The sequence below is a fragment of the Synchiropus splendidus genome, chromosome 5 (assembly GCF_027744825.2).
Source record: "Synchiropus splendidus isolate RoL2022-P1 chromosome 5, RoL_Sspl_1.0, whole genome shotgun sequence".
NCBI lineage: Eukaryota > Metazoa > Chordata > Actinopteri > Syngnathiformes > Callionymidae > Synchiropus > Synchiropus splendidus.
This window is the reverse complement of record NC_071338.1, coordinates 16,320,075-16,343,226: the sequence shown is the minus strand read 5'-3', so window position 1 is coordinate 16,343,226 and position 23,152 is coordinate 16,320,075. Positions and strand designations below refer to the sequence as shown.

The following is a 23,152-nucleotide window of genomic DNA, read 5'->3' as shown; positions in this document are numbered from 1 at the left end:
ACCCCATTGTTGTGTAACATATAGACATTTTAACTTTCAGTCCCAGCGGATTTAACTCGTTATTGGCAGGTGTGACATCGTATCGAGGGGAAAATAAAACAATTTAAAAAAGAAAAGAAAAGAACTTTTTTATCTCCGCGTAATCCTATCCATGTATATAGTCAATCTTACCGGGACATAACACTGTTGGGAGAATTATAACGATTAGAACTGTTTGCATCCCAGCAGCAGGAACCACCAGACTTTGGCAGCTGAAGCGTGGAGCTTTCTGGAAACTGACTGACAATACGGCGGCGGCAGGACAACACGGGAGAGACAGAAACCCCAGGAAAACAGCAGAAACGAGTCTTACCCTCCACTCTTCGTCATGACCGGCGGAGGTGGTCGCTGCCTCTCCACAGTGCTGCAGCCCGAGCCCCGGCGGAGAGCGGAGCAGCCTCTGCTGCGTTCACGTACTGGCGGAAATATCACGGCGCAGGTTCTTGAGTTTGAGGATGGATGTTTTAGTTCAATGGCTGGTTGTCAAACCTTAACCTGAGTGTTGTGCTTAGTGATTATTTTACAAATAAAACTGTACAGATTCATCATTAATTCTTAATTCTATTACTGTGTAGCATTGTAGGTAGCATATAAATAATAGCTAAAATATAGAATAAAAATGTTAAAACGTCACCACCAACATTTCAGCAAGTTTCTCCGCTACTCTTGGTTATTAGGAAATGCAAACAGCACGGCGATTCCTTGAAAGCAGCACCAGGATCCCGCTTGCTCTCTCACGTTCCGTAATATGACGTCACTGTGTGTTTGACGCGCCGAGAGTTCTCTCAGCATCTTTGAAGCAGCATGTCGGTTACCATGGTCACTGCCACTAACAGAGGAATCACAGCGCCCCCTTGAGTTAGAAAACTGAGACCGAGCGTTTATTAGTCGCCCGTAATACAGAGATGGATCAATGTTAATGTCAGTGTTACTGACCTAGTCCAAATGGCAAATGCCTAACATACGAGTGAAAAAAGGCTTTTAGTGACCATTTTGTGTTATTTGTTTTATCTCTGCTAGATAGATATAGACTTTTGTCATACTCTTAATCAAAACTGTAATACCAATTAAATACTTTTAGGGGAAATTAAAATACGGATTGGGAATAGTCAAATTGAATGAAAAATCTGATCAGTTATAATTTATTTATTTATTTATTGTCTCAAGATTCTCATATGTTCTTTGATTTTACCTGTAGGTGGATTTGTGTCTTTGTGGGTCCTGGTGTATTTTTGACAATCTAAAATCACCATTTCAGAATAAATTTTAGTACAGTTTAAAAGTTTTTATGGATTGTTGTTGTTTATTAAGATTAAGATTGCTATGATCCATTTATTTATTTCATTATGCATAATCAAAATGTAAATATTCTTTATCTGTAGGAATTAGCAACTATTTTGTAATATGCCAAAGGAGGTTTAAAAAGCTTCCCAAGACAATACTCCTTATTCCTTAGTGAAACATCAGCACAAGAAACATGCTAATATGTTTCATCCATTTTAAAGCAGTCCTCTGGAACAAAACCAGTCCTCAATAATCAAGTCTTCATGCTCTAAGTGCTGTTAAATGTTCTAATTTGAATTTTACAAGTCACGTGTGACCTGGTGAGGATTTTTATTTGTCACGCTCATGGTTGTCAACAAAATAACTATAAGGGCAAATAAAAAGAAGGGCAGACCAAAATGTCCTCACAAGAAGGTGGTTGGTCAAGACTTGGCAAAACATGCCTGCACATTCTCAAATACCAAATAAAATAAGAAAATAAACTTCCGCAATAAATTGACAAATGCATGTTATAAACACCAAACTAAAGTAAACATTAAATCACATTATATAATGCATCACTTCAACATCTGTTCAACATTGGTGTGTTGCTGGGACTATGCAGCCCTTGGCCTTTTCATTGGTGACGACAGAACTGTTGCCAGGACAAGGCAACTTGACTTTCAGGCAGAGAAGCTGTTGGTCCAAACCAGGAGTGTGAGGTTGACTAATGGAGGGTGACACACAATTAAAAAACACAGTACCAACGCTGCATTTTGAAAACCTTTTAAAGTCGTTTGAAGGGAAATGCCAGGCATAACTTAACATGATATTGCCTCATAGTGAAGGTGGAAAAGCATCACTCTGGATGGATTGTAGCAGGAAAGAGGAAATAGGAGAATGAAGGTGAAAAATATTAACATGATAATGTTTTTTGTTGCCAAACCGGTTAGGGCAATCATGCTCCAGACAATTACTAGTGCAGTTGTATAGAATAGACTTAAGTCTGACATAGAGATTTGTGTAATCCCTGACCCCTGTCCTTATTTCTCCCCCATTTACATCTGGTCATCCTTCTGTATGTTGATATGGAACCCAGTCTCAGGAGACCACAAACAGATTTGTCCCTTTGTCCATCTGTCCTCTGAACTCTTGACCTTTTCTATCCAAACATGGTTCTTTCAGGGATAATGTATGAATAAGGGCCCACCGGGGAGACTGGCTGGTGGCAACAAGCCATAATGCTCCATTACTGCCTTATACATTTTTAATTCAATGTGCAGTTTCAATGTTGTGTTTTATGGCATCACATTTTGATTAAAGATCACTCCTATAACGTTGCTAGTAAGTAAGAGTAAGCTCTGGCATTCAAGCGTCAGTGTATTTCAGTAGTAGTCCGAGTGCTTCTGTATTGGCGCCGTGTTTGTGTTCTCATTTCAGAAATATAATATATAAAATATATAAAAGCTTTTCTACACTTTTACATCTGGTACATGTATGGTCTCAAATTTGGGCCTGTAAAAGTAAATGTACTTGTGTCACAAACAGTCCCCACCTGAAATTAGATTCATGATACTGTCCCATATACTAAATTCAACATGTAGGTGATGTGTGAACATTCTCCAAATGATTGTTATGGTTTCTGTCTGCGTGATGCAAGTCAGACTTATCAGAATCAGAATCAGAAAAACTTATTATTATTAACTTATTATTATTAATCCCAAGGGACATTGTGTTTGTAACATGCTCTGTACACAACATATCACAATAACTTAAAAAGAAATAATATTATAAAGTGCAAAAAAGTAAAACTTAGAAAAAACAATATGCAACAAATGCAGTTCAAGAACAGAAAATGTGCTAAAAAACCCTTGTAATTGTATGTTTTTATTGCCACAGGAAGAAAGGAGCTCCTGTGGCGCTCGATCTTTGAGTTGGGCAGTCTCAGTCTATTGGTCCATGTGCTTCTGTGTTGGACCAGGAGCTCATGGAGGGGGTGGGTGATGTTGTCCAGGATGCACCTTAGTTTCAGGAGCATCCTTCTCTCCATAACCGTCTCCAAGGAGTCCAGTTTCACCCCCACCACATCACCAGCTTTGCGGATGAGTCTGTTGAGTCTGTTAGTCTCCGCCACCGTTATCTGCTGCCGCAGCAAACCACAGCGAACAGAATTGCACTGGACACCACTGACTCATAAAACATCCTCAGCATTGTCCCGCAGACATGGAAGGACCTAAGCATCCTCAAAAAGTAGAGACGACTCAGACCCTTTTTGTAAAGGGCCTCAGTGCTACGAGCCCAGTCCAGTTTATTGTCTATGTGGACCCCAAGATATTTATAGTCCTCGACCATATCCACATTGACCCCCGGATGGAAACAGGGGTCACAGGAGACTTGGTCCTCCTTAGGTCCACCAAGGACACATTGAGCTGCAGATGGTTCAGCTCACACCAAGCAACAAAGTCCTCCACCACAGTCTCCTCACCCTTGCTGATACATCCAACTATGGCAGAGTCATCAGAGAACTTCTGAAGGTGGCAACTCTCTGACCAAGAGTTGAACTCTGTGCTGTAAATGGTGAAGAGGAATGGACAGCTTCATGTCAAGAATTGAGGAACAGCATAAGGTATTTCAGTGTATAGTAGGCAGTGTCTTTCAGGGATGAACTTAGAACAAACCTTTATTGTGAAACTTTATCAAGCGCACGAGCCCGCCTGCGTGTCTGCTGGGGGCGGGGTCTGTGCAAAAGTTGGCTTGCGCAAGTTGGGCGGGCCGTAGTATAGTCGTCCATGCCCGGGTTACTCACAAGCGCTACAAGTTAACCTTTGCTCAGGACGCCGGTTCTAATTCGATCACTTTAACCACGGGATTTGATTTGGATTTATGTGTTTAATGAAACCCACCGCTAACACTCGAATACTCGGCGGATATTGTGGGGTTCTTCAGCGTACTGTTGAGAAATGCGGTGATTCCGCCGAGTGATGCTCACATTGCTTTCTGGTGAGTTATTTTGCTTTCTTTTTTCATTTCCGTGGAGTTGCCACCTCCCCCTTATTTGTAAACTCGCATGTTTCGTACATTTTTGTTCAGACTGAACCCCCGGTTTCTCCTCGTAGTTCCCATCTAATGCACGCCCAGCATACCCGCCATTATTGGGCCACGGCTGAAGTACGTGTGCGTACGTGTAGCATGGTTTATGGTCGTATCGCTCGTGTGATACAAGCACGAAGGAGCCTCACAGTTTACAACTACAATTGATCGCGCATTGCTTTCAAACAGTGTCGTTCTCAAACGTCTGAGCTGATGTTGTGTAGCTCGACGCTATGTGACGTTTGTTGTTGAACAACACACAGCGGGTTGTGACGATTCGATGGCAAAACCTTTGATTTTTCTGTGGACGCGCCAAGGAATTCAAAAATGTTTACCTGCGCGGGATACAGTTTTCACTACCGCTGCGTAAGAGCAGCTTCGCCACCCTATTGGCTAGTTCATCCCAAAAGGGCGGGACCAGCAGCCACGTATCTGGCCCGGGATTGGAGGCGAAGTATGCCACATTAGATGCCGCCAGTATTGAGCTAATGTTATTGCTAATTTATCGCGTTGTAATATTCACAAGAGGATCCGTATTTGATGATTGCCTTATTTACCTTTTTTGAAACAAAAAAAATCGGCACTCTTGTGTTATCAGGTATGTCATAGCGGCGCAAAATAAAACTCGCGTTACAATAGATATAATATAAATCGCGGCTAAATAAGCATAGAAGCGCTGTCTAGTTTTAACGTTGGGATCGATCTGTTTTCAATAATGACTCTATATAAAACGTACTATAATATGCTTCATGAATAGGCTTCATGGGTTATATCTGCATAGCAAACAATGTGGTCTGCTAGTCTGCTAATGTTAAACAAATTCTCAATTCTTGAGGTGGAATGTGGGCATCTAAAATCTCCTGTCTCACTTTTTTTGGATTGATAATCGGATCCCTTTTCTCTTTTTGTTACAGGGAAAAGCGCTACGTCCTCCCATGGTCCAGTGTTTAATTCACTGTAGAGTAGATGGTGTTTAAGTCTCACCATGGGTCCTGACACTACGCCACAAAAAGGAAGAGAGGTGGGCTCTGCTGAACCCTGGACGCCGACCTGCAATCTGAAAATGCTGATCAGTGCTGCAAGTCCCGACATTAGGAACCGAGAAAAGGAGCTTTGCCCTGACCCTGATGAACTTGATGATCCAGACCTCACCCAAGTATGAATGTCTTCCTCCTGTGGTTCTTGCCACCGGCAACTCGGTCTAATACAAATATTTCTGGTCTTCTCCTGCAGGACAGTAAAAATGAAGAGGAGTCAAAGAAAATTGTCAGCAGGAAAGAAAAGAGTCTGGGTTTGCTGTGTCACAAATTCCTTACACGTTTCACGGATTGCAAGAACATGGGCAAGAACATCAGCCTGGACGACGTTTCAGCTGAGCTCAGTATGTGTGCTGCCTTGACTCAACTGGTGCTGGTTTACCTGGTCCTTTTTTACTGACATCTGCCTTCACAGATGTGGGACGCCGGCGCATTTACGACATCATGAATGTGTTTGAGAGCCTGCACATGGTGAGCCGTTCCGCGAAGAACAGCTACACCTGGCACGGTCGTGCCAATCTGCCTCATACCCTGGCCCTGTTGAAGAAGGTGGGCGAGGAGCACAAGTACGAGCAACAGATGCAGCAGATCCTGAAAGGTCTGCCGAGCTCTGTGGTCAACCAGGAGGAAGAGAAGGAGAACAAGGAGGACCGGGACGTTCTGGAGCCAGAACAGAAGGAGCTGTTCTTTGTGGAACTTCCGGGAGTGGAGTTCAAAGCAGGTGAGTGATGCGCGTTTTAAATGGAGTTCACTTGTTGTATTCATCTGCTTTTACATTGTTTTATTAGTAAATGGTCCTCAGATAAAGGTTTTCCATCTGTTTGTGTTATTCACTGATCGCTGTCGTGTCCAGCGTCTGTCAACAGTCGGAAGGACAAATCTCTTCGTGTGATGAGCCAGAAGTTTGTCATGCTCTTCCTGGTGTCAACGTCACGCATGATCAGTCTGGATTTAGCCGCCAAGATCTTGATTGGGGAGCACCAATTCGGAGATCAAGATAGAAGCAAAGTCAAAAGTAAGTTGTGACGAAGAATCAAAAGTGTCGTCCCTTCATGGGGACGATGTAGAACCTAATCCTGTGTGTTGTTGTGTAGCATCCATGTCTTAGCTAACAAAATAACAGTGGCATTTACTATAATGTGTCCTTGTAGCCAAAGTGCGGCGACTGTACGACATAGCTAATGTGCTGCGGAGCCTAAAACTGATTGAGAAGGTGCCTGTAATGGAGGAGGGCGTGAAGAAAACAGGTTTCAGATGGACCGGACCAGAAGAGTTCATCACTGTCAAAGGTATCTTTTAGCATTTTCCTCACACCTTTTCAGTATTCCTGTGTAAATGAGGATATTGCAGTCAGCTCAGGTTCATATTATAAAGGACTAAATAAGAAATTGTCCTCACAATGTTGATACGAGCAACAGCCTATGTAGTTGGATACAATCGAACTAGATCCTTTAGTGTCATGTGAGAACCCGTTGTAATCTCTACATTTCTCCCGCAGACTCTCCAAGTTCCTCTCCTCAGAATGAACGAAAGCCCACAAACCCGAGACCACAGTCCTCACTAGACCACTGTATCAAGAATCTTTTTCCATCACCCGGGACTAAGCGGGGATTCACCCGCCACCCATCCCTCATAAAGCTAGCCAAACGCATTCATGATGACCGCCGCAAGATCAACTCCGCCCCCAGCAGTCCTGCGAAGAGTGAGTCCAGTTTCTATCTAAACTTCCAGTTCAATCAACTCGTGTGTCTTAATGGTCCTCCTTTTCCCCACAGGTGACTCCAGAAATACAGACCTCCCAAACAAAATGGCCCAACTAGCTGCTATCTGTAAAATAGAACTGGACCAGTCGAAGTAAGTTCAGCCCCTTGCTTCAGTGTGAAAACCTTAGATAAGGGAGTAAGAATGACTGTCCTCTTTTGCAGGAGCAGCGAGACTCTTTCAGAGCTCTGTACCGGAGACAATTCTGAATCAACTGTTCCCAGTTCAAGTGAGCCTGTCTTGATCTCGACTGGAGACCATCAAGTGAACAGAAATGCGCAGGTCACACCCAGCACCCCGCTGCCTGGCCAAGCCCCTGGAGCCGTCACCCTCATCCCTGCACACTGCTCACCACTGATCCCGGTTCTGATGCCTCAGCAGCAGGGCAGGGGGCCGTACACCGTCTACGTATCATCTAGCTCACTCAAACCGAACCCGCTTGCCCGACCTCAGCCCACCAGCCTGGCGGTCCGTTCCATGACCTTCGAGGACAAGACTGGCCAGAGCCCTTTGGCTGCCAAGTTCATGTCTGCTGTGTTAGACTCCAGTCCTGGATCTCTTAAACGTCTGAGGCCTGAGTCCTCTTCAGAGACCAGCCCCTCCAAACTCAAGAGGGCAGACTCCAACTTACGGGTAAAGAGATGGAGTTACTGTGTACTTCCTAGTGTGGTATTTTAGCTTGTGGACAGATGCACAAGAAAAGTCCACCATGTGACCTTTATCATTTACCCTCCAGCAGAATGCCTCTCCAAAGCTGTGTGAGATCCTGCAGGCTCGCCTCAAGAACGGCCATGCTGCTGCCCTTCACCCCAGCAGACCCTCGCCCCGCGTCCTCCACCTGGATCCAGAGTTTGTCAACACACCCAGGAGCAAGGCTCAGAGCAGCCCATCGTTGGAACACACTGTGGAGACCTTCATTGACAAAGATGACAAGCGAGGAACTCACAACAGGAAGGTGGCATTGACACCTGTAAATGTGCCAATTGCACCCAGACCACCTCACTCAGAGGTAAGAGAAGAAGCCACACCATCAAAACTGACACTTGTTGTTGTCATGCAAAACCATTTTCTACTCTTGTGTCTTCAGACTCTGGTGCCGGCTGGATACCTCATTCCAATATCCCAGCAGGCCCTCCTCAGTTACAAGGAGCTTCAGGTCACCGCCGGAGAAAGTAAAATCCCCTCGACTCCTGTTAACATCTACCAGACTCCGACAGCAGGTAAATGACTGGGTATCACTGTGAAGGCAACTAGTTTAGATGTCAAAAATACTTCATAATGGAAGAAATTATGAGAATCGCCTGTAAAACTAAAACACATTTGAGAGGTCTAGTTAAGATCAATGAAGATAGGGATAGTCCTTGCGAAATTCTAAAGCAAAGGTGGGTCAAGAGAAGCAACACACGCCACTCATGAGGTCAAGTGCAATTCAATATTTTTCCTTTTGGATGACATTCTTTTTATGAATAATGCTTATTTTTAGGCCCTTAAAATAAATAAATATGTCCAAGAAAGTACCTCGTCATAAAATGCCTTTTTTAGAAATCTAAATCTTCCATTGTTTATATGGAGAATCTTCAAATAAAATGAAACATTATATAATCAGATCACATATTTTGAGCATATTATTTCATGGCATAATTTTTGTCTCACTTAAGATTACTTTTCATCTGTCCTTCGGTTTGGTGGCCCCTGAGGAAACTCAATTGCCCACCGTTGTTCTAAAGTAAAACTGTGTCCAACTCAAGACTCAGTGGCCAACGGTCGACCTGTTAGATATAGATATTAAATATTAAAGTGATTTATAGTACACCAAGAACTAGATCGCAAACACTGATATTGTGTCCTATGAAAAATAGAGGTCAAGCTTTACCCCTCGACAAGCTAACAAGTGGCGAGTAAATTGTGTTTGCTAACCACAGAGACGCATCAGGTTGATATCAGGTTCTGTTTACATTTTCCTTCAGAAGAAAGCAAAGACCGACGAAATGCTTTTTTTCAGGCCGTAGCTTGTTCTGTGTTTCAAAGTCTGTCTCTTTCTGTTACATTTTATCAGGTTCCAGACCCCCTGTTAACCAGGAAGTCACACCCACCAGTCGCCCTTATCAGACGCCATCTTCGTCTGCTGCTGCTTCACCTACCGCTCTCCAAGTCAACGGTCCCAGCCCAGCCATCCTCAACTTCACCATGCAGAACCTGGACCTGATTTCAGGCTCCAGCCAGGGTGTTCAGCAGACGCCCGAACGTGCCAACAGTCTGAGCAGCCCCCTGAGTCTGCAGCAGAGAGGGATGGTCTTCATCAAACCACTGTCTCCTCTGCAGCTGCAGCAGTCCGGCTCGCCACAGCAAGTGCATCTGATCAGTGTTCCTCAGGTAACAGTTGAATGTGCTCACTGAACTGTGTGGACCGGCATGAAGGCTGGGAAACTAACCGATGGCATTGTTTCTATTGCAGTCCCTCATGAACTCCCCCAAAGGAATGGGTCTCCCCCAGCACAGTTACTTCCACACCCCAGTGTCCCTGTCGCCTCTGGCTACCATGGTGGCCAAGACCAGACAGTCGGCCACCAAAACAGCTTACATCCCTCAGAGGAAACTAGATGTCTGCACGGAGGAGTCCTGAGAGCCTTGAATTGCTTGAGTTTTTAGCTGGTGTGTGACCTGGGTGGGTGATTTCTCTGTAATTTAATTGTTAGTTTTTACAATTCTCAGCAATTTGCCCTCATCCTGGTGAACTTTATTTTTTGCTTTTGAGTGTGAGACATTCCCTAAAATGAATTGATTTTAAGGCCATGTTATTTGAAGATGTTAGGTATTACAGGGCTGGAGTCAAATCTCTGTTTTTGACTGAAAGACAAATGAACCGCAACGTTGTTTGTCTCTAAGTGAAACCTGGTGACTTTTGCACAATGTGTAACCCAATTGGAAAAAAGAAGCATAGAATTTTGTGATGACTAATCAAATGTTTGCATTAAGTTTAATTTATATTCAATTTTTTACTCTGCTTAATATGGAAATAAATGTAACACAAAGTTGCGTGTTTCCTCTTTGTTTTCCCTCATGGATTTTGATCATCGTCTGCAGTCTAATAACTAAATATTTCATCTGACAGGTCAAAAACACATGTTGTACATCTACATTGTTTTTCATAAACCTGAAACATGCAGGTTTTTTTTACTTATCTTTTTTATTGAAATTTTACAAAGATTAAAAAAAAAAAGATGAAGATGACCAAGAGTTGTGGTCCACATCAGTAAATTGTACAGTATATAGGTGTTTGAAAGAGAAACAAAAAGAGAAAATGAAATACAACAACCCCAAACATACAATAAAGAACCTCCATTCATTGCCACATATTCATATAGGTAAGTGCCATTTACACACACAGTCAGCCTTGGTAAATAAGAGGCCATGGATAAGGCACGTTGACGTTTCAAGAATAGTTGAGTCCTTTTTGTTAACACTCCAAGCAGCTCAATGTTAGGTGTTAATTGGACAGAAAAAGATGTTTTGACTTTAAATAATGGTCTTTTGACTGTAATTTGGAGTGACATTTTATTCAAACGTCACCAATATTCTGGATGAAGACGGCGCCTGCACAAACCCATTCACTGATGATGCAGGCTGCCACGCCGCGCCAACCTCTGTCACTTGCCAAAGGTTTAGTTTCCTGAATTGTATTACTGAAAATTCATTTTCAGGATTAGATCTGCAATGTGGGGAAACTAATTTGTTAGACTATAACAAGGGCGATAATGAACTTAACCAAGCGTGAAGAATTTTTTTTTTCTCTCTCCAACATGTTAATTATCAAGAAATAATTAATGTCAACTCTTCCTGGTTAAAGCAGGAGTAGTAGTTGGATTCACTTGTCCCACGTGAGCACCAGAGCGGCACTTCACAAACCGAGTTCTTATCTTTCACAATTTAATTGGAAAAGAATCATTAAAATAAACACTGAAACAGTGTGTGGTTAGAGCCGTCACGTGTAGAGTTGATTGTGTTTGAACTTGTCATATCGGCATGAACTTGTTGGGACGTGGCTAGGTTTTACTGTGACGTAAAGTGCTCTATAAGAAGCTGTGGCGTGATGTGACGCCTAAAATAAGCTGTCACATGATGTCAGTCCCTGAAAGATGAAAGAGCTTTTCATGGTGCGGAAAGAACACCATCGAAGAAGAGGAGAAAACTTCCTCAGCCACAACCTCAGTCGAGTTACATGAAATATATGGGATGGACTCCAGTCCTATGTGACACTCTACACTCAGTCTTTCGAAAATCCTAAAATGGGTGTTTGTTGGTGTGATGATGGGGCGAGTCATGCCTTGACAAAGGTAGAAAAGTAAGTCACTCAAGGAGCAGCTCAAGAGATCAGCAGTTCGTGTTTGACCACTGTGGGTCAAAAACGTGAGGTGGAGTACATGGCTTAAGGCAGTGCTACTGTTATTTTCTGTACACCTCTACATAACATTGTATCCTTGTTAACATTAAAGAAAAGAAAGACGAGTGGATGTGCAATTACACTTTATTGTAGTACGGCAAAAAAGTATGTTCCCTGGGGTCACATGTGCCCTGCCCCGCTATTTGAGAATGACGGGCTTAAGGAAACAGTGTCCTAATTTTCGGAGGCCACTAGATGGCACTGTCTGCTATTTAAATGAAACCTCAGCACTGAAACTTAGGAGAGTGTTTCATGAAGCCTCATGGACCCATCACTAGTGTTTGTGCCTAGGACCCAGTGTTGGCTTATGGGTGTAAGCTTCACATTTGTAGGTAGAAACCATGCGCCCAAGTAAGCGATTGTACCACCCCCTGCTGGCTGGAGAAGGTCATCTGGAGGTCACCAGATCGAGCCCATGTTCCTACCACGTAGCAGCGGAAAATGAGATTTGTTTATTCAATTGACTGGAATTCATGGGAGTCTGTCATCACTTTAATCCCACTGTGAAGTCCCTACTTCCATCCTGATGCAGCTCCATCAGCTCTCCTCTAAAGTCCAGCACAAAGGTCTGCGTGGCTGATGTTCCGCCTCAGATAGAGGGCTGGACGGCTGCGTCACCGGCTATTTTAGGACAAAAGTGCCACTGAAGTGACGGGTACTTAAACTGACGCGACCGATCCCAGAATCATCAGAACTGAGGAGTTCATTTCGAGGTGAGTACTGATCGCACCTACTTTCATTTTGTATTCATTGTATTTAGAAGCTATTGTAACTGCAAATGAATTTAAATTGTGACATCTGGCACCAGACGGATGACTTTTAATTCAAATATTTACACTATTTCCATGATATGAGTTGTTCACTGGTCTAACCTGACATTTAAATAAGAGTCAGAACACCGGCTCGTCCTGTATGTAATGTAAATATGACAAAGAGTTTTGCCATAGTTTTCCTCTAGATGGCAACCTCTGGAGAATCTAAATGTCTAGGATGCGAGCAGACGGTCAACTCTGCAGAGGAGATCCAGTTCAACAGAAGAAGATTCCATAAAAGATGCTTCGTCTGTGGTACAAAAACTCTCATCTTGCAGTATTTCAAACCAGCTAAACCTCACAGTCCGACCGAGACACTTGCACCGACATGAGGACCTGTGACCACGCCAGTAGTTCAAACATTCTCCCTGCTAACTCATTAACGTATGACCCCCACCCACCCACTCTTGAACCTTAAACCCACCACAAATTCTTCCCAAGCTCTGCTGACAATTGTTGATCCTAGAGCTGGTAATTCAGTGCCACTTAAGAGGCCTCAGTGTCCCTTCAGTCGCTCCAGCTGGCGGGACACTGACTGCTGGATCGGTCCGACGGGAACACCAGGAGACCTCAGTGATAAGCTCCTCTGTTCTCTGACCTTCCTGCAAACTGCTCTTATAAATAGAAGCCTCCGCCACATGTGATCTGGCTGCTGACTGATAGAAGACAGAGCTGTAGTGGAATTTAACTCTATTCACTTCACCAAACTCTGCACCGAGACTCTGCTGTTCTCTTGACAGTGGACTGTCAAAAGAGTCTGGACGGAAAGACGGCCAAAACGCACCCATCTGGGGTCCACTGCCAGTCCTGCTACACAAGAAAATTTGGGGAGAGCAATGACCCCAGCGCCAAAGGAGCTAATAAGTTCTCTCAGAAGTTCGGAGGTTCTGACCGATGCCCGCGCTGCTCTAAAGCAGTCTACGCTGCAGAGAAAGTGATGGGAGGAGGGAAGGTGAGCATTTGGGAACACCGGCCAAATTCACCCTCTTGCTTTCATACACACTTTAGCCAAGGAAAGTTTGAGGTGTAGCCCGTTATTAGTTTACATTCTTGATAATACTAGTTAAATATCACATTTGATGTTGCACAAACAAGTGAACAAACACAGAGATGCCTTGAGAACTTGAGATAAAATTCAAGTGAAGACTCGTTGGAGTGACTGCAGCTGTGTTTACAGTCCTGGCATAAAACCTGCTTCCGCTGTGCCATGTGTGGGAAAAGCCTGGAGTCCACGACAGTGACTGACAAGGACGGAGAGATCTACTGCAAAGGTTCACCTCCAGTGTCATTTCCTCGCAGAGGTTTTTGAAATGGACCCACCACATCATTCTCATGACGTAAACCTGGTTCTCAGCGAGCAACAATAACATCCTGAAGTCACACGTCTTAAAATTCAGGACTGCTGACCTTCCTTTGTTAGAAACGCCTTCTGCAATGATTCCTGATGAATTCAGATTGAAATGTGAGCGTCCTGAGATTGACAGGTGACCTTTTCAGCGCGTGCCCACTGCCATGAATGAGCAAAGATCAGGCAATGCAGAGAAAGAAAACAGGAATATGTTTCGGACGTTACTTTTCACTCAGAAATTAGATTAAAATATTCAAAGTGAATGTGTTGATGCATAATTTATATAAATGAGCCATCAAAGAGCGTACACACGAGTGAATAATATTCCCTTCAGACAGTGCATTGGGGAAGCTGCGCCCCCTCCCGCCTGTTGTGTTACATGTTGTGCATCCATCACACTGAAACTTGTGTTGTTTCACAGTTTGCTACGCCAAACACTTTGGCCCAAAAGGATTTGGACTGGGGAACGCAGCCATGCTGGAGCAGCGTGAGTGAACGGTGCCCATCCTGCAACGCTGCCGCCGTTTCCATGGAAACGAAGCCTTACACTTCATTCTGAATCATGAATGTAAGAACGCTGAGTTGTCAAGAGTCAGTGAATACTACTGTCCAGATGGTTTACTGAATGACACCAGATTCATTCAATAAAGAATCTACTCAATATCAACTGTTAGTCTGGTTTAACAAGAACATCTTGGAGCATTTATCTCATGGTTAACAGGAGAAATGTAATCAGTGAGTCAGTTTTATGAACATGAACTTGGTGGATATAATCAATGTCATCTGTGCTGACAGATACACGCAACAGCATTATACTGTAATATTGGTGTTTTATTATTAAACATGCGACCTTCACAAACGTCCATGAATAAACAAGAACAAATTTACATGGCAAAGAACAGCGACCTCTACTGGCAAAGCAAACGCAGTAGCTGACCGTTCATGAGGCGACATATGTGATGTCACTGAGAGGCAAACGTCAATCTTCAGGCCACATTTTGGCAAAGCAAATGTCAGGGAATGAGACACGTGACTGTAACAAACGCGATTTAACAGGTCAGTTTCAAACACTCAACAGTGATTTGAGTGGGATTATTAAAATAAGGCAACGTTTGTATAAAAACTGTAAACCAACAAAGTTCCACTTTCCAATACCAGGATTTTGTTTCTTTGTTTTTCCCTTAAAACGAATGGATTGATATAAAAATAAATAAATATACTCTATTCTCCAAATATTTTTGGCCCAGAAGCGGTGAATAGTCTCACCCAGGACTGTGTACGTGGGCGGGGGGTCAGGCAGATCAGACCATATCTGAGTGTCCGAAAACATGCTGGTCTGGAGACGGAGGAAACTGTTGGGTCCAGTCGATGACGGCCGGCTTGAAGAGGCCGCAACATCGCAGCTGGAAGAACGTCACCAGGTTCCGCATCACTCCCAAACTAGGACAACAATGGATATTCAGAGAAGTGCATAAAAAAATCTATTTTGTTGCACTGATACAATATGCTTGTTTGTTAACCAGCAGTCGAAAACCCACTTGTAAGGATTTTGCCGCAGTGGGACGGACTGTCGTTGTCTCCTCTGGTGGAAGATCAAATTCAGTCTCTCTGAAGTGGTCAGTCCCAAATAGGCAATCTGAGGTTGATTGACACAGAAGAGTTTGGGTTCCAGTGACATATCTAGACAAGCTTAAACTTCAGAGGTTAGTCAGGACTCTACCTGGTAGAGCTGCTGCAGCAGGGAAAGTGCTGACCAGCAGGTGTGGTAGAAGGCCAGCAGGAAAACGCTGAGAAGCCAAGGGGAGCAGCCAACAGCGCTAAGTACAGCCCAAAAACCCACGTCGCCCGATTTCTCTATGCAGTGGATGGACCAGTCTGCGGGTGAAAGGCAGCCGGGTTCAGCAAATGGGCTGGAACAGTGTTTCCAGACAGTGCGAGATCACTCACGTGAAAGACAACCATAGAACATGAAGGAGCCCAACAACATGAGGGTGAAGAGGAAGAAGATGTAGAACCTGTGGTTTCTCGCACCTGAAACACAGACCTCCAGTCAGAAACTTTTTTTTGGCAAGTGAATATCATTATTATTATCATTTCTGTGTGTTGTACCGATGCAGTTGTTGGTCCAGATGGAGTGGTGGTCCTGCTTGTCCACACAGGCATCGCATATGAAGCAGTGGCTCGTTCTCATTGGTTTCTTAATCTGCCAGTCACCAAAAATAGCGAATGACTTTCCTTCACAAAGTCTTTACGAATCACGGACTCACCATGCAAGACGTGCAGAACACCCGAGGGTCCAGGTAGCCGGCCTCGGCCAACACCAACACATTCTGGGAACAAAGAGACTCATTTCATGTGTGATTCAATTCACCATATCAGGCACGAATGGGATTCAGACTGTACCATTTTCTTCTTCTCCTCGGAGGCCATGACGAACCCTGGGTCGGTCTTACAGGTGCGGAGGTAGCAGAGGACAAGTGCAGTGGCCACAAGAGTGAACAGAACCTGAACGCTGGGACTGTGCCCATGTGGAGAGCAGAGTTAAGGAAAGTACAGAGATCGTCGATGAGAGTGCTGCCAGAGTTTCTGTCATTTACAAACAATGTCACAGGATCATGGCCTCTGCAGTCTGCATTCACAAAGCCTTAATCTCACTGCTCATGCATTTCAGATAAAGAACAGGCGGAACAAAACTGCACCTGCATTCATTCAGACAGATCACGTGAGAGATGGACACCTAAAACAAGGAATATTTCTAAACTAAACAGTTCCAAGGGTTCACTTTCACATGCCCCCCTCAGCAGCCGCCTCTTCACTCATGCCACACATTTCAAAATACAATTGTCGATTAAAGATTGCAAGAATTAAATGCCAACAATATATATATATATATATATATATACTTAAAACACACATATAAAAGGAAGGAAGTGGTTCATCAGGATTTAAAAGACACAACACAGTAGCAGAGAAATGTGAAAGATGTGAGAGATAATAGCTTAGCGTAACTACTGTATTATTAACAAAAAACATTGCCATAAAAGGAAACACTTCAGCACTGAATGTGGACTGAAACCGTTGGGGAACATTTAGCTCTGACAGTCCCTAAATGCAGCATTAGAAAACAAAATATACAGTAGGTACAAGCAGAGAGACTCTTAAAAAAATACGAGCAACCATCATGAGATTTAACCACAATTAGTAGCTGAACTTCCATGCTGCTGAATGTCGACACAGAACAGCAGCACTGTCAAATGGACTATTAGACATGAGAGGCTGTGAAATGTGCAGCAGATGTTCACCAGCTGGAGACTTCTCTGTGGGATAGATAGCGTCCTCTTGCAACTCACCCCTCCACCATTAAAGGCCTTTAAATCTGCACCTCACTAGCACCAGTGTGTCTCATTTTAAATTGTAATTGTCCTTCTGTGTTTACCCAGTACTCATCATTGGGTTTGGTAAATGAATCTGACGACAAAAGAAGAAGGTTTTCCCAGCAAAAGGATATCTGCTGGGAACCACAGGCACCAGGTGACAATCATCCAAAAGACTGAGGCCATGAGACCAGTGGATGGAAGGAGGGAATGGAACATTTTAGGGGGGAATTTCCTGCAGACAAAATGAATAGTAAATACATAAATATAGAAACATTACCCAGGATTTGCTAAGAGAAATGGAGTGCTCAAACCTTGGCACAAGATTGCTTGCAAAAGCCACGCAGCCCAGTAGGATTCCTTTGAGCAACCACGAGTCGGAGTCCATATCAATAATGGCAGCAATGCTTCCAAAAATGGCCACCCAAAACAAGAACACAAGAAAAACCTGGAAAATACAAACGCACTTGTTCAAAAAAGGTATCGCAGGTTTTCAATTTACATGACTGTAATACTTCACCGTACACTGTATCTGCTGATGAATCTCTGGCAGCGGGAGTTGGAGCGAATTCGTTCCTGTTTCACGTGATTGAGCATCTGCATGAGCAGCGGGCTGTTCACCTGGTGAGCCAGGTGGATCGGTGTGTGGCCCTGAGTAGGAGAGGGGTCGCTTATTTCGCAATGAAGACCATAAAACAAGGCTACTCCTTAAACATTTATTTACCATTCGCAGTCATATCCAACACAAAAGACAGAAATGTTAGTGTTGCTTTATACGACATTCAGTGTAACAATTCCAGTTTGGTACGGGACATTTGCCTGTAGTTCCAAGAGCACTTCATTCCTTTCCAAACTTTAACGGATATTTTTGAAAGTCACACATATATTTTTAAAAATGCTAAATAAACAGTGATGACTACAACTACATGTGGTAGAGCATAGCACGACTACTATTAACTGTATCGTGCAGGTAGTTAAACATTTGTAAAATGTTAATACGTTGTAGTGTGTTAATATGTTTGTATTTTGAGCAGCAAGTAATTGTACTACTTTTTTTTGCTCCGATATTGTGTCATGAAGAGAAAGTACACGTGAATTACTTTGTAGGCCATTATGGTGTCTATGTACATTGATTCATGTAATGCTGAGTTTAATGAGTAAAAGTAGTTGCCAAAGCTACATTTTTAGCAGCAGTTTTACAAACTACTGGTCAGTAAGAGCTAAATGATCACAAAGTAGTTCCCTCAACACTGTAATATCTCCACACACACGTAATGCAACACCCACTACCTTATACGGCTATCAGGGGACTAGCAGCAGAAATCACCAGTCAGCAGCAGACAGATTTTAAGTTGGTGAGCTCCAGTGAAACGTAACAATGTTGGCACCTACAGTACAATATTACAACAAACAGCACAACAGCATAAAGACCTGCACAAACACGCCGTGATATGTTGGTGATAAGTTCACCTCTAACACAACAGTTGGTGGGGATATGATGAGATCTACGGCGTCAGGAAGTTTCAAAACAACATGTTTATGCGAGACCTCCTGTTGCTTACATTAATGTTCTCAGCATCCACGCTGGCTCCGGCCTCGAGCAGGACGTGGGCAGCATCCACATTTCCTGCAAGCACCGCACAGTGCAACGGCGTGTTCCGGTTCACCTTGTCCACAGCGCTAACTGACGCATTATTCTTGATTAGGAAGTTTGTGGGCTCTGGCCTGGAACAGAAAATAAGTCAAACATGACACTATTCAGCTCAACTTCCAAAAAGAAAAGCATGTTGAACACACACAGGTACTGAGCTGACACACAGTTCTGAAGCCTCTGTCATATCAAGCCGTGTTCCAATAAAGGCACTTCTTTAAAACGTTGGCTATTTAGCTAAAAACAAACACACATCTAAAACTCACAAATCATTCAACATGGTGAATTCCTACCCGATAATCTTCTGGGCTGCTAACATCAGAGGCGTCTGTCCATTCAAGTCTGGTCCATCAACTTCCTATAAGCAAAGGAAATGGGGATTTAAAATCTGATATTTGGAGGTTTAGTCCAAGAGAGAGAGGGGGGTCAAGCCTCTACCTGCCCTTTGGCCATTAGATACGCAGCTATGGCCATGTGCTGGAAAAGTACAGCCAGATGAAGCGCTCGATAACCTTCTCCGTCAGCGATGGAGGGATCCGCGCCATATCGGATGAGTTGTATCACCATGGGGAGGTGGCCCTGCCTATTGAGTCAGATCATTGAGAGATACCGTGACACTTCTAATCTAGACGTAAAGCCTGACAACAATCACTTCTGCATCACTGACAATTTACTCTCACCTTATGGCCCAGTGAAGAGGGGTGGACTTCAGGTCTCCTCCCAGCTGGTCCACAATTGCCCCTTCAGACATGTAATATCTGAAGAAAAATACAGTACATAAAGCCAACCAGGCCTTCAGAAAACTCACCTTTACACCCTGAAATGTTGTATCTTGCTGAGTCACTCAGTGTTTGTAGAGTTCTATGGCCAGACATCTGACAAAAACTCAGGGCCGCACCTGCATGTGTTGCGCTCATGCAGCTGCCACACCTTGAGGAGGCCAAAACAATAATACCCAGGACGGGGCTCCTGGTAAACTAGAACAAGATTCCTAAAACAGTCACTGGACTCTTACTTGACAAGCTCCGAACGATTGTTGATGGCTGCCCAGTGCAAAAGCGAGACGTTCTCCTTGTCCAGCTGACGGACATCGTACCCTGCACCCACCAGCTCCTTACATCGCTCAAGGATGCCAAACCTGAGAGAAGACAAAGAAAACACTCGGTGACTAAGTTCTAGGAACGTACGGCGGTGCAACACTGTGACCTAAAAATACGAGCTCAAGTTGTGTTTGTTATCATTTTTACAATGGTTACTCATCTGATCTGAGGAAGCACAAGGACAGAAGTGCCTCGCATTTTATTTGCATTACAATGACCTTTACTCTGCTACACCTCAAGCATGAGCCAAAACTTTGGCTTTTATCAAATTAAAATGATCGAAACCTCAGATATCTAAACCCAATTCATGTTGGTTTGTCAGAAAAAAAAATTCAGAATGATCCCACCACAGTCCATTCTGTAGTAGTGCATTAAGTTGCCTTATGTTCGGCGAGATAAGGAATTTGTGGTTTGTTATGTTACACAATGTGGCGTCAAACTTAGGCCGGCACCAATACAGATTCAACCAACTTGGGATAATATTTCATCCCCCAAGGGATGGACACCAATGATCCTTCTGATCATGTCAATGAGGCTCCTCTTGTGACAGACCATAAAACAAACGCATAAAAGAAAAAGATGAAAGACAGTTGACAGGTGTAATAAAAGCTTAAAGGCATGCATAAACATTTCCGGAGACACCGCTCATAGCTGAGAATTCTTTTTACATACCATGTCATCAAAAGGAAGCACATGACAGTGTTGAAATGCTTTTAAAATGGCAGCTAGGACATGTGACCTGTTGAAACGCATCTTAATTATATAGAAATAAATAAATGAAAACATTGTTCGCAAATAATTTAACCATTTTAAGTATGCCGATTAAATTAGCCCCACCAATAGGACGGTTTAATGTAACAATAAGCAGCAGAACAAACAGGCTGCTGTTTTCCAAACAAACTTGAAAGCTACTGTAACAAAGCGCAGAACAATAGTTTTAAATAGCATCATGAGAAAAGTCCTACTATTACAACACTGACATCTTATTCCATTACGTCGAAGGCGTGAAAACTACCAAAACATTTAAACTTATTTTATTGTTATTTAGTCAATGATTTACTTACCTTTCGCTTAGTACATTGTTTATGTGAACACTATACTACAATGCTGATATAAGAGTGTTATTCAGTATATTGGATGTAATCGCTGACACAAAAATAATATAATGACAGCAATGCCAAAGTGACTGACTTACTGTGTTGCCTTGACAATGTCCCAGCTGCTTCCATCCTCCACGAGTGAGCGCTTATTTGGCTGCTGACTCATCTGAATGACCTGCTCGGGTTTCTGCCCAAATGGCCCATGAAAAGACGGCATCATGGGGTGTGACCTGCCGCCGTGACTGTGGCCGTGATTTCCGTGGCCATGCTGGCACCCGTCATGCATGTGGCTCTGTCAAAACAAATAAAAAGAACAGAGTCAAAGCTGAAGAAGTCAGTAGGAATGAAGATCCCAACACTAAGCCTCAGACTTGATTTGCTACAGCTGAGATGAGCTGATCCTTTTTTGACATCTGGTAAGATGACGAGAAACGTCTTTGACTCGGAAGTTTGGGGAATTCAGTGTGTTCTTTGCGAAGACATTCAAGTAAACACCACCTACTGGAACAACTGTTCCCGGAAGAATTCCGACATATACATAGAGAACAGCAGAATAAACTCGGCACAAATTTTAGAATCTACTGTGCTTCCTTACAATGTTGGTTTGCACGCCCTGAGTAAATAGCCTGACACGAGCTGTAGAAAACAAACTCTTGAACATGAATAGCATAAAAACATGTCATAAAAGACCTGAAGAAGAAATGCGTGCTCGGGTTGCTCGGCATCCAAGTCTGACCGTAAACTATGCAGACAAGCGCGAGAGCGACAGCCACGCAGGACCGGTTGTTCCGCACCTAGCTTGCTAGCGAGTGCTAACAACAGGCTAAATGGACAACACTTGAAGTTGAATAGCGGACATTTGGGGTCATTTCAGTGGGCAAGTGCTGCCGTCATATCAACAGCATATTTAAGTAGACACAACTCCACTTACACCGTGGTCTGCGCTCCAGTCCATCGTGTTGTCAGGAAGCGAAAGGAAAAGTTCCTGCCCCTGGTCGCCCGGAAGAAACCTTCTTTCCACGCCGAACACCTTTCACAATAAAATAAAAATATCAGTTATGCATATTTTAATTGTACATACTTGTTTGTTTTGTACCCGAGAAATTTCGAATATAAAGTAAATAAAAAAATCAAACAGACCCTAATCACTTACTAAATCACTTGCAATAAAATATATTATATTTAAATGCAATTTAAATTCATTTTTTTTTTTTTTTTTATGAGAGCACTATTTCAATTTACCAAATGTCAGGATAAACATCAAGGTTTAGTATCGGCCCCCTTTCTTTACTTCCTGTCTGATGACCTGACGACAGTAGACGCGCTTTAGACGATTGTACTGCCAATATAGACCAGTAGATAGCGCCCCCACACTATCTATCGTTTGTTGCCGATTCATTCGCTTCACCTTTTCATTGGTTATTTCAGTTTGTAAATACATTCTCATTTAATTCTGAAATAACTAAAATGTTTTTTAAATTTTAACATGTCTTTCTTTTTCTCAAAATTATTTATATGCATTTTTTTCTTATTCGTTCGAACTACAGCTTTTCTTTTTAGAAAATGAGTAGTTTATTTCTTGAAGTCTAAAATTAAGAATGATCGGAATTTTAATGCTCATTTATATGGCAAAATTACAGCACTTGAGATTACAACATGTCACATCCAATTGTGCAGTTTGAACGCACTGCAGTATTTTGAAGTAGGAAAAAGTCCTTCGAAAATGTGTGTCATAAATTAAAAATCCAATTAAATTTGAGATTAATTTAAATGAGTGATCTCACACACAAAATGAGATCTAGAAGACATTTACGGAAGTTTTAATGTGGCACTTATTCTGAACGTGATCCGAAGGAACCATATATATATATATATATATATATATATATATATATATATATATATATATATATATATATATATATATATATATATGCATATATATGCCGGTGGCATCCCAGACAAAACAGAAACAGAGTTGAAGTGAATTCAAAGTGACACTTGAGCTTTGACTCTCAACAGAAGAAATTGAAACTGTTTGTAATTCCATTTTGCATAACAAAATAAAAGACAATAGCAATGTAACCTGAATCTTGTCCCACACTGTTATTACAGAAGAGACAAAAAGTTGCTGTG

General features: G+C 42.9%; 3 protein-coding genes across 5 annotated transcripts; 2 read left to right on the top strand and 1 right to left on the bottom strand.

The window, feature by feature from the left end:
• The first annotated feature begins 4,079 nt into the window (after nt 1-4,079).
• Nucleotides 4,080-10,211, top strand: e2f8 (E2F transcription factor 8). Of its 3 annotated transcripts, none has more exons than XM_053865726.1 (13): nt 4,080-4,302; nt 5,307-5,548; nt 5,626-5,773; nt 5,845-6,150; nt 6,283-6,444; nt 6,581-6,718; nt 6,928-7,131; nt 7,205-7,283; nt 7,355-7,823; nt 7,930-8,199; nt 8,278-8,410; nt 9,247-9,563; nt 9,646-10,211. In XM_053865726.1, the coding sequence occupies exons 2-13, from the start codon at nt 5,378-5,380 to the stop codon at nt 9,811-9,813; spliced, it is 2,565 nt and encodes an 854-aa protein (XP_053721701.1). In that variant the 5' UTR covers nt 4,080-4,302; nt 5,307-5,377; the 3' UTR covers nt 9,814-10,211. The 3 variants fall into 3 exon arrangements, with proteins under 3 accessions (XP_053721701.1, XP_053721699.1, XP_053721700.1); XM_053865724.1 differs by having other exon boundaries at nt 7,927-8,199; XM_053865725.1 differs by lacking the exon at nt 4,080-4,302 and adding an exon at nt 4,866-4,990 and having other exon boundaries at nt 7,927-8,199.
• A 2,378-nt stretch (nt 10,212-12,589) lies between these two features.
• Nucleotides 12,590-14,286, top strand: csrp3 (cysteine and glycine-rich protein 3 (cardiac LIM protein)). Its single transcript, XM_053866209.1, has 4 exons — nt 12,590-12,698; nt 13,184-13,395; nt 13,621-13,714; nt 14,213-14,286. Exons 1-4 carry the CDS (start codon nt 12,590-12,592, stop codon nt 14,284-14,286), a joined length of 489 nt encoding a protein of 162 aa, XP_053722184.1.
• A 315-nt stretch (nt 14,287-14,601) lies between these two features.
• On the bottom strand, nt 14,602-22,041 carry zdhhc13 (zinc finger DHHC-type palmitoyltransferase 13). The gene is made up of 17 exons (XM_053865183.1): nt 21,948-22,041; nt 21,112-21,308; nt 19,832-19,954; nt 19,497-19,574; nt 19,255-19,399; nt 19,110-19,174; nt 18,728-18,890; nt 17,691-17,816; nt 17,480-17,613; nt 17,300-17,400; nt 16,195-16,319; nt 16,059-16,121; nt 15,901-15,994; nt 15,739-15,822; nt 15,512-15,666; nt 15,330-15,427; nt 14,602-15,231 (listed from the first exon to the last, which is right to left on the bottom strand). Exons 1-17 carry the CDS (start codon nt 21,969-21,971, stop codon nt 15,093-15,095), a joined length of 1,914 nt encoding a protein of 637 aa, XP_053721158.1. The 5' UTR covers nt 21,972-22,041; the 3' UTR covers nt 14,602-15,092.
• Nucleotides 22,042-23,152: the final 1,111 nt, after the last annotated feature.

What these genes read in the sequence shown, in the direction of transcription:
- e2f8 (XM_053865724.1), top strand. Translation starts at nt 5,378, where the DNA reads ATGGGTCCTGACACTACGCCACAAAAAGGAAGAGAGGTGGGCTCTGCT. An exon ending in CGACGTTTCAGCTGAGCTCA is followed by an intron (nt 5,774 to 5,844) that starts GTATGTGTGCTG and finishes CTGCCTTCACAG; the next exon opens with ATGTGGGACGCCGGCGCATT. An exon ending in GGGCAGACTCCAACTTACGG is followed by an intron (nt 7,824 to 7,926) that starts GTAAAGAGATGG and finishes TTTACCCTCCAG; the next exon opens with CAGAATGCCTCTCCAAAGCT.
- csrp3 (XM_053866209.1), top strand. Translation starts at nt 12,590, where the DNA reads ATGGCAACCTCTGGAGAATCTAAATGTCTAGGATGCGAGCAGACGGTC. An exon ending in TAAAAGATGCTTCGTCTGTG is followed by an intron (nt 12,699 to 13,183) that starts GTACAAAAACTC and finishes TTCTCTTGACAG; the next exon opens with TGGACTGTCAAAAGAGTCTG. An exon ending in AAGTGATGGGAGGAGGGAAG is followed by an intron (nt 13,396 to 13,620) that starts GTGAGCATTTGG and finishes CTGTGTTTACAG; the next exon opens with TCCTGGCATAAAACCTGCTT.
- zdhhc13 (XM_053865183.1), bottom strand. Translation starts at nt 21,971, where the DNA reads ATGGACTGGAGCGCAGACCACGGT. An exon ending in GATTCATCAGCAGATACAGT is followed by an intron (nt 17,614 to 17,690) that starts GTACGGTGAAGT and finishes TGTATTTTCCAG; the next exon opens with GTTTTTCTTGTGTTCTTGTT. An exon ending in TGCTGCAGCAGCTCTACCAG is followed by an intron (nt 15,428 to 15,511) that starts GTAGAGTCCTGA and finishes AATCAACCTCAG; the next exon opens with ATTGCCTATTTGGGACTGAC.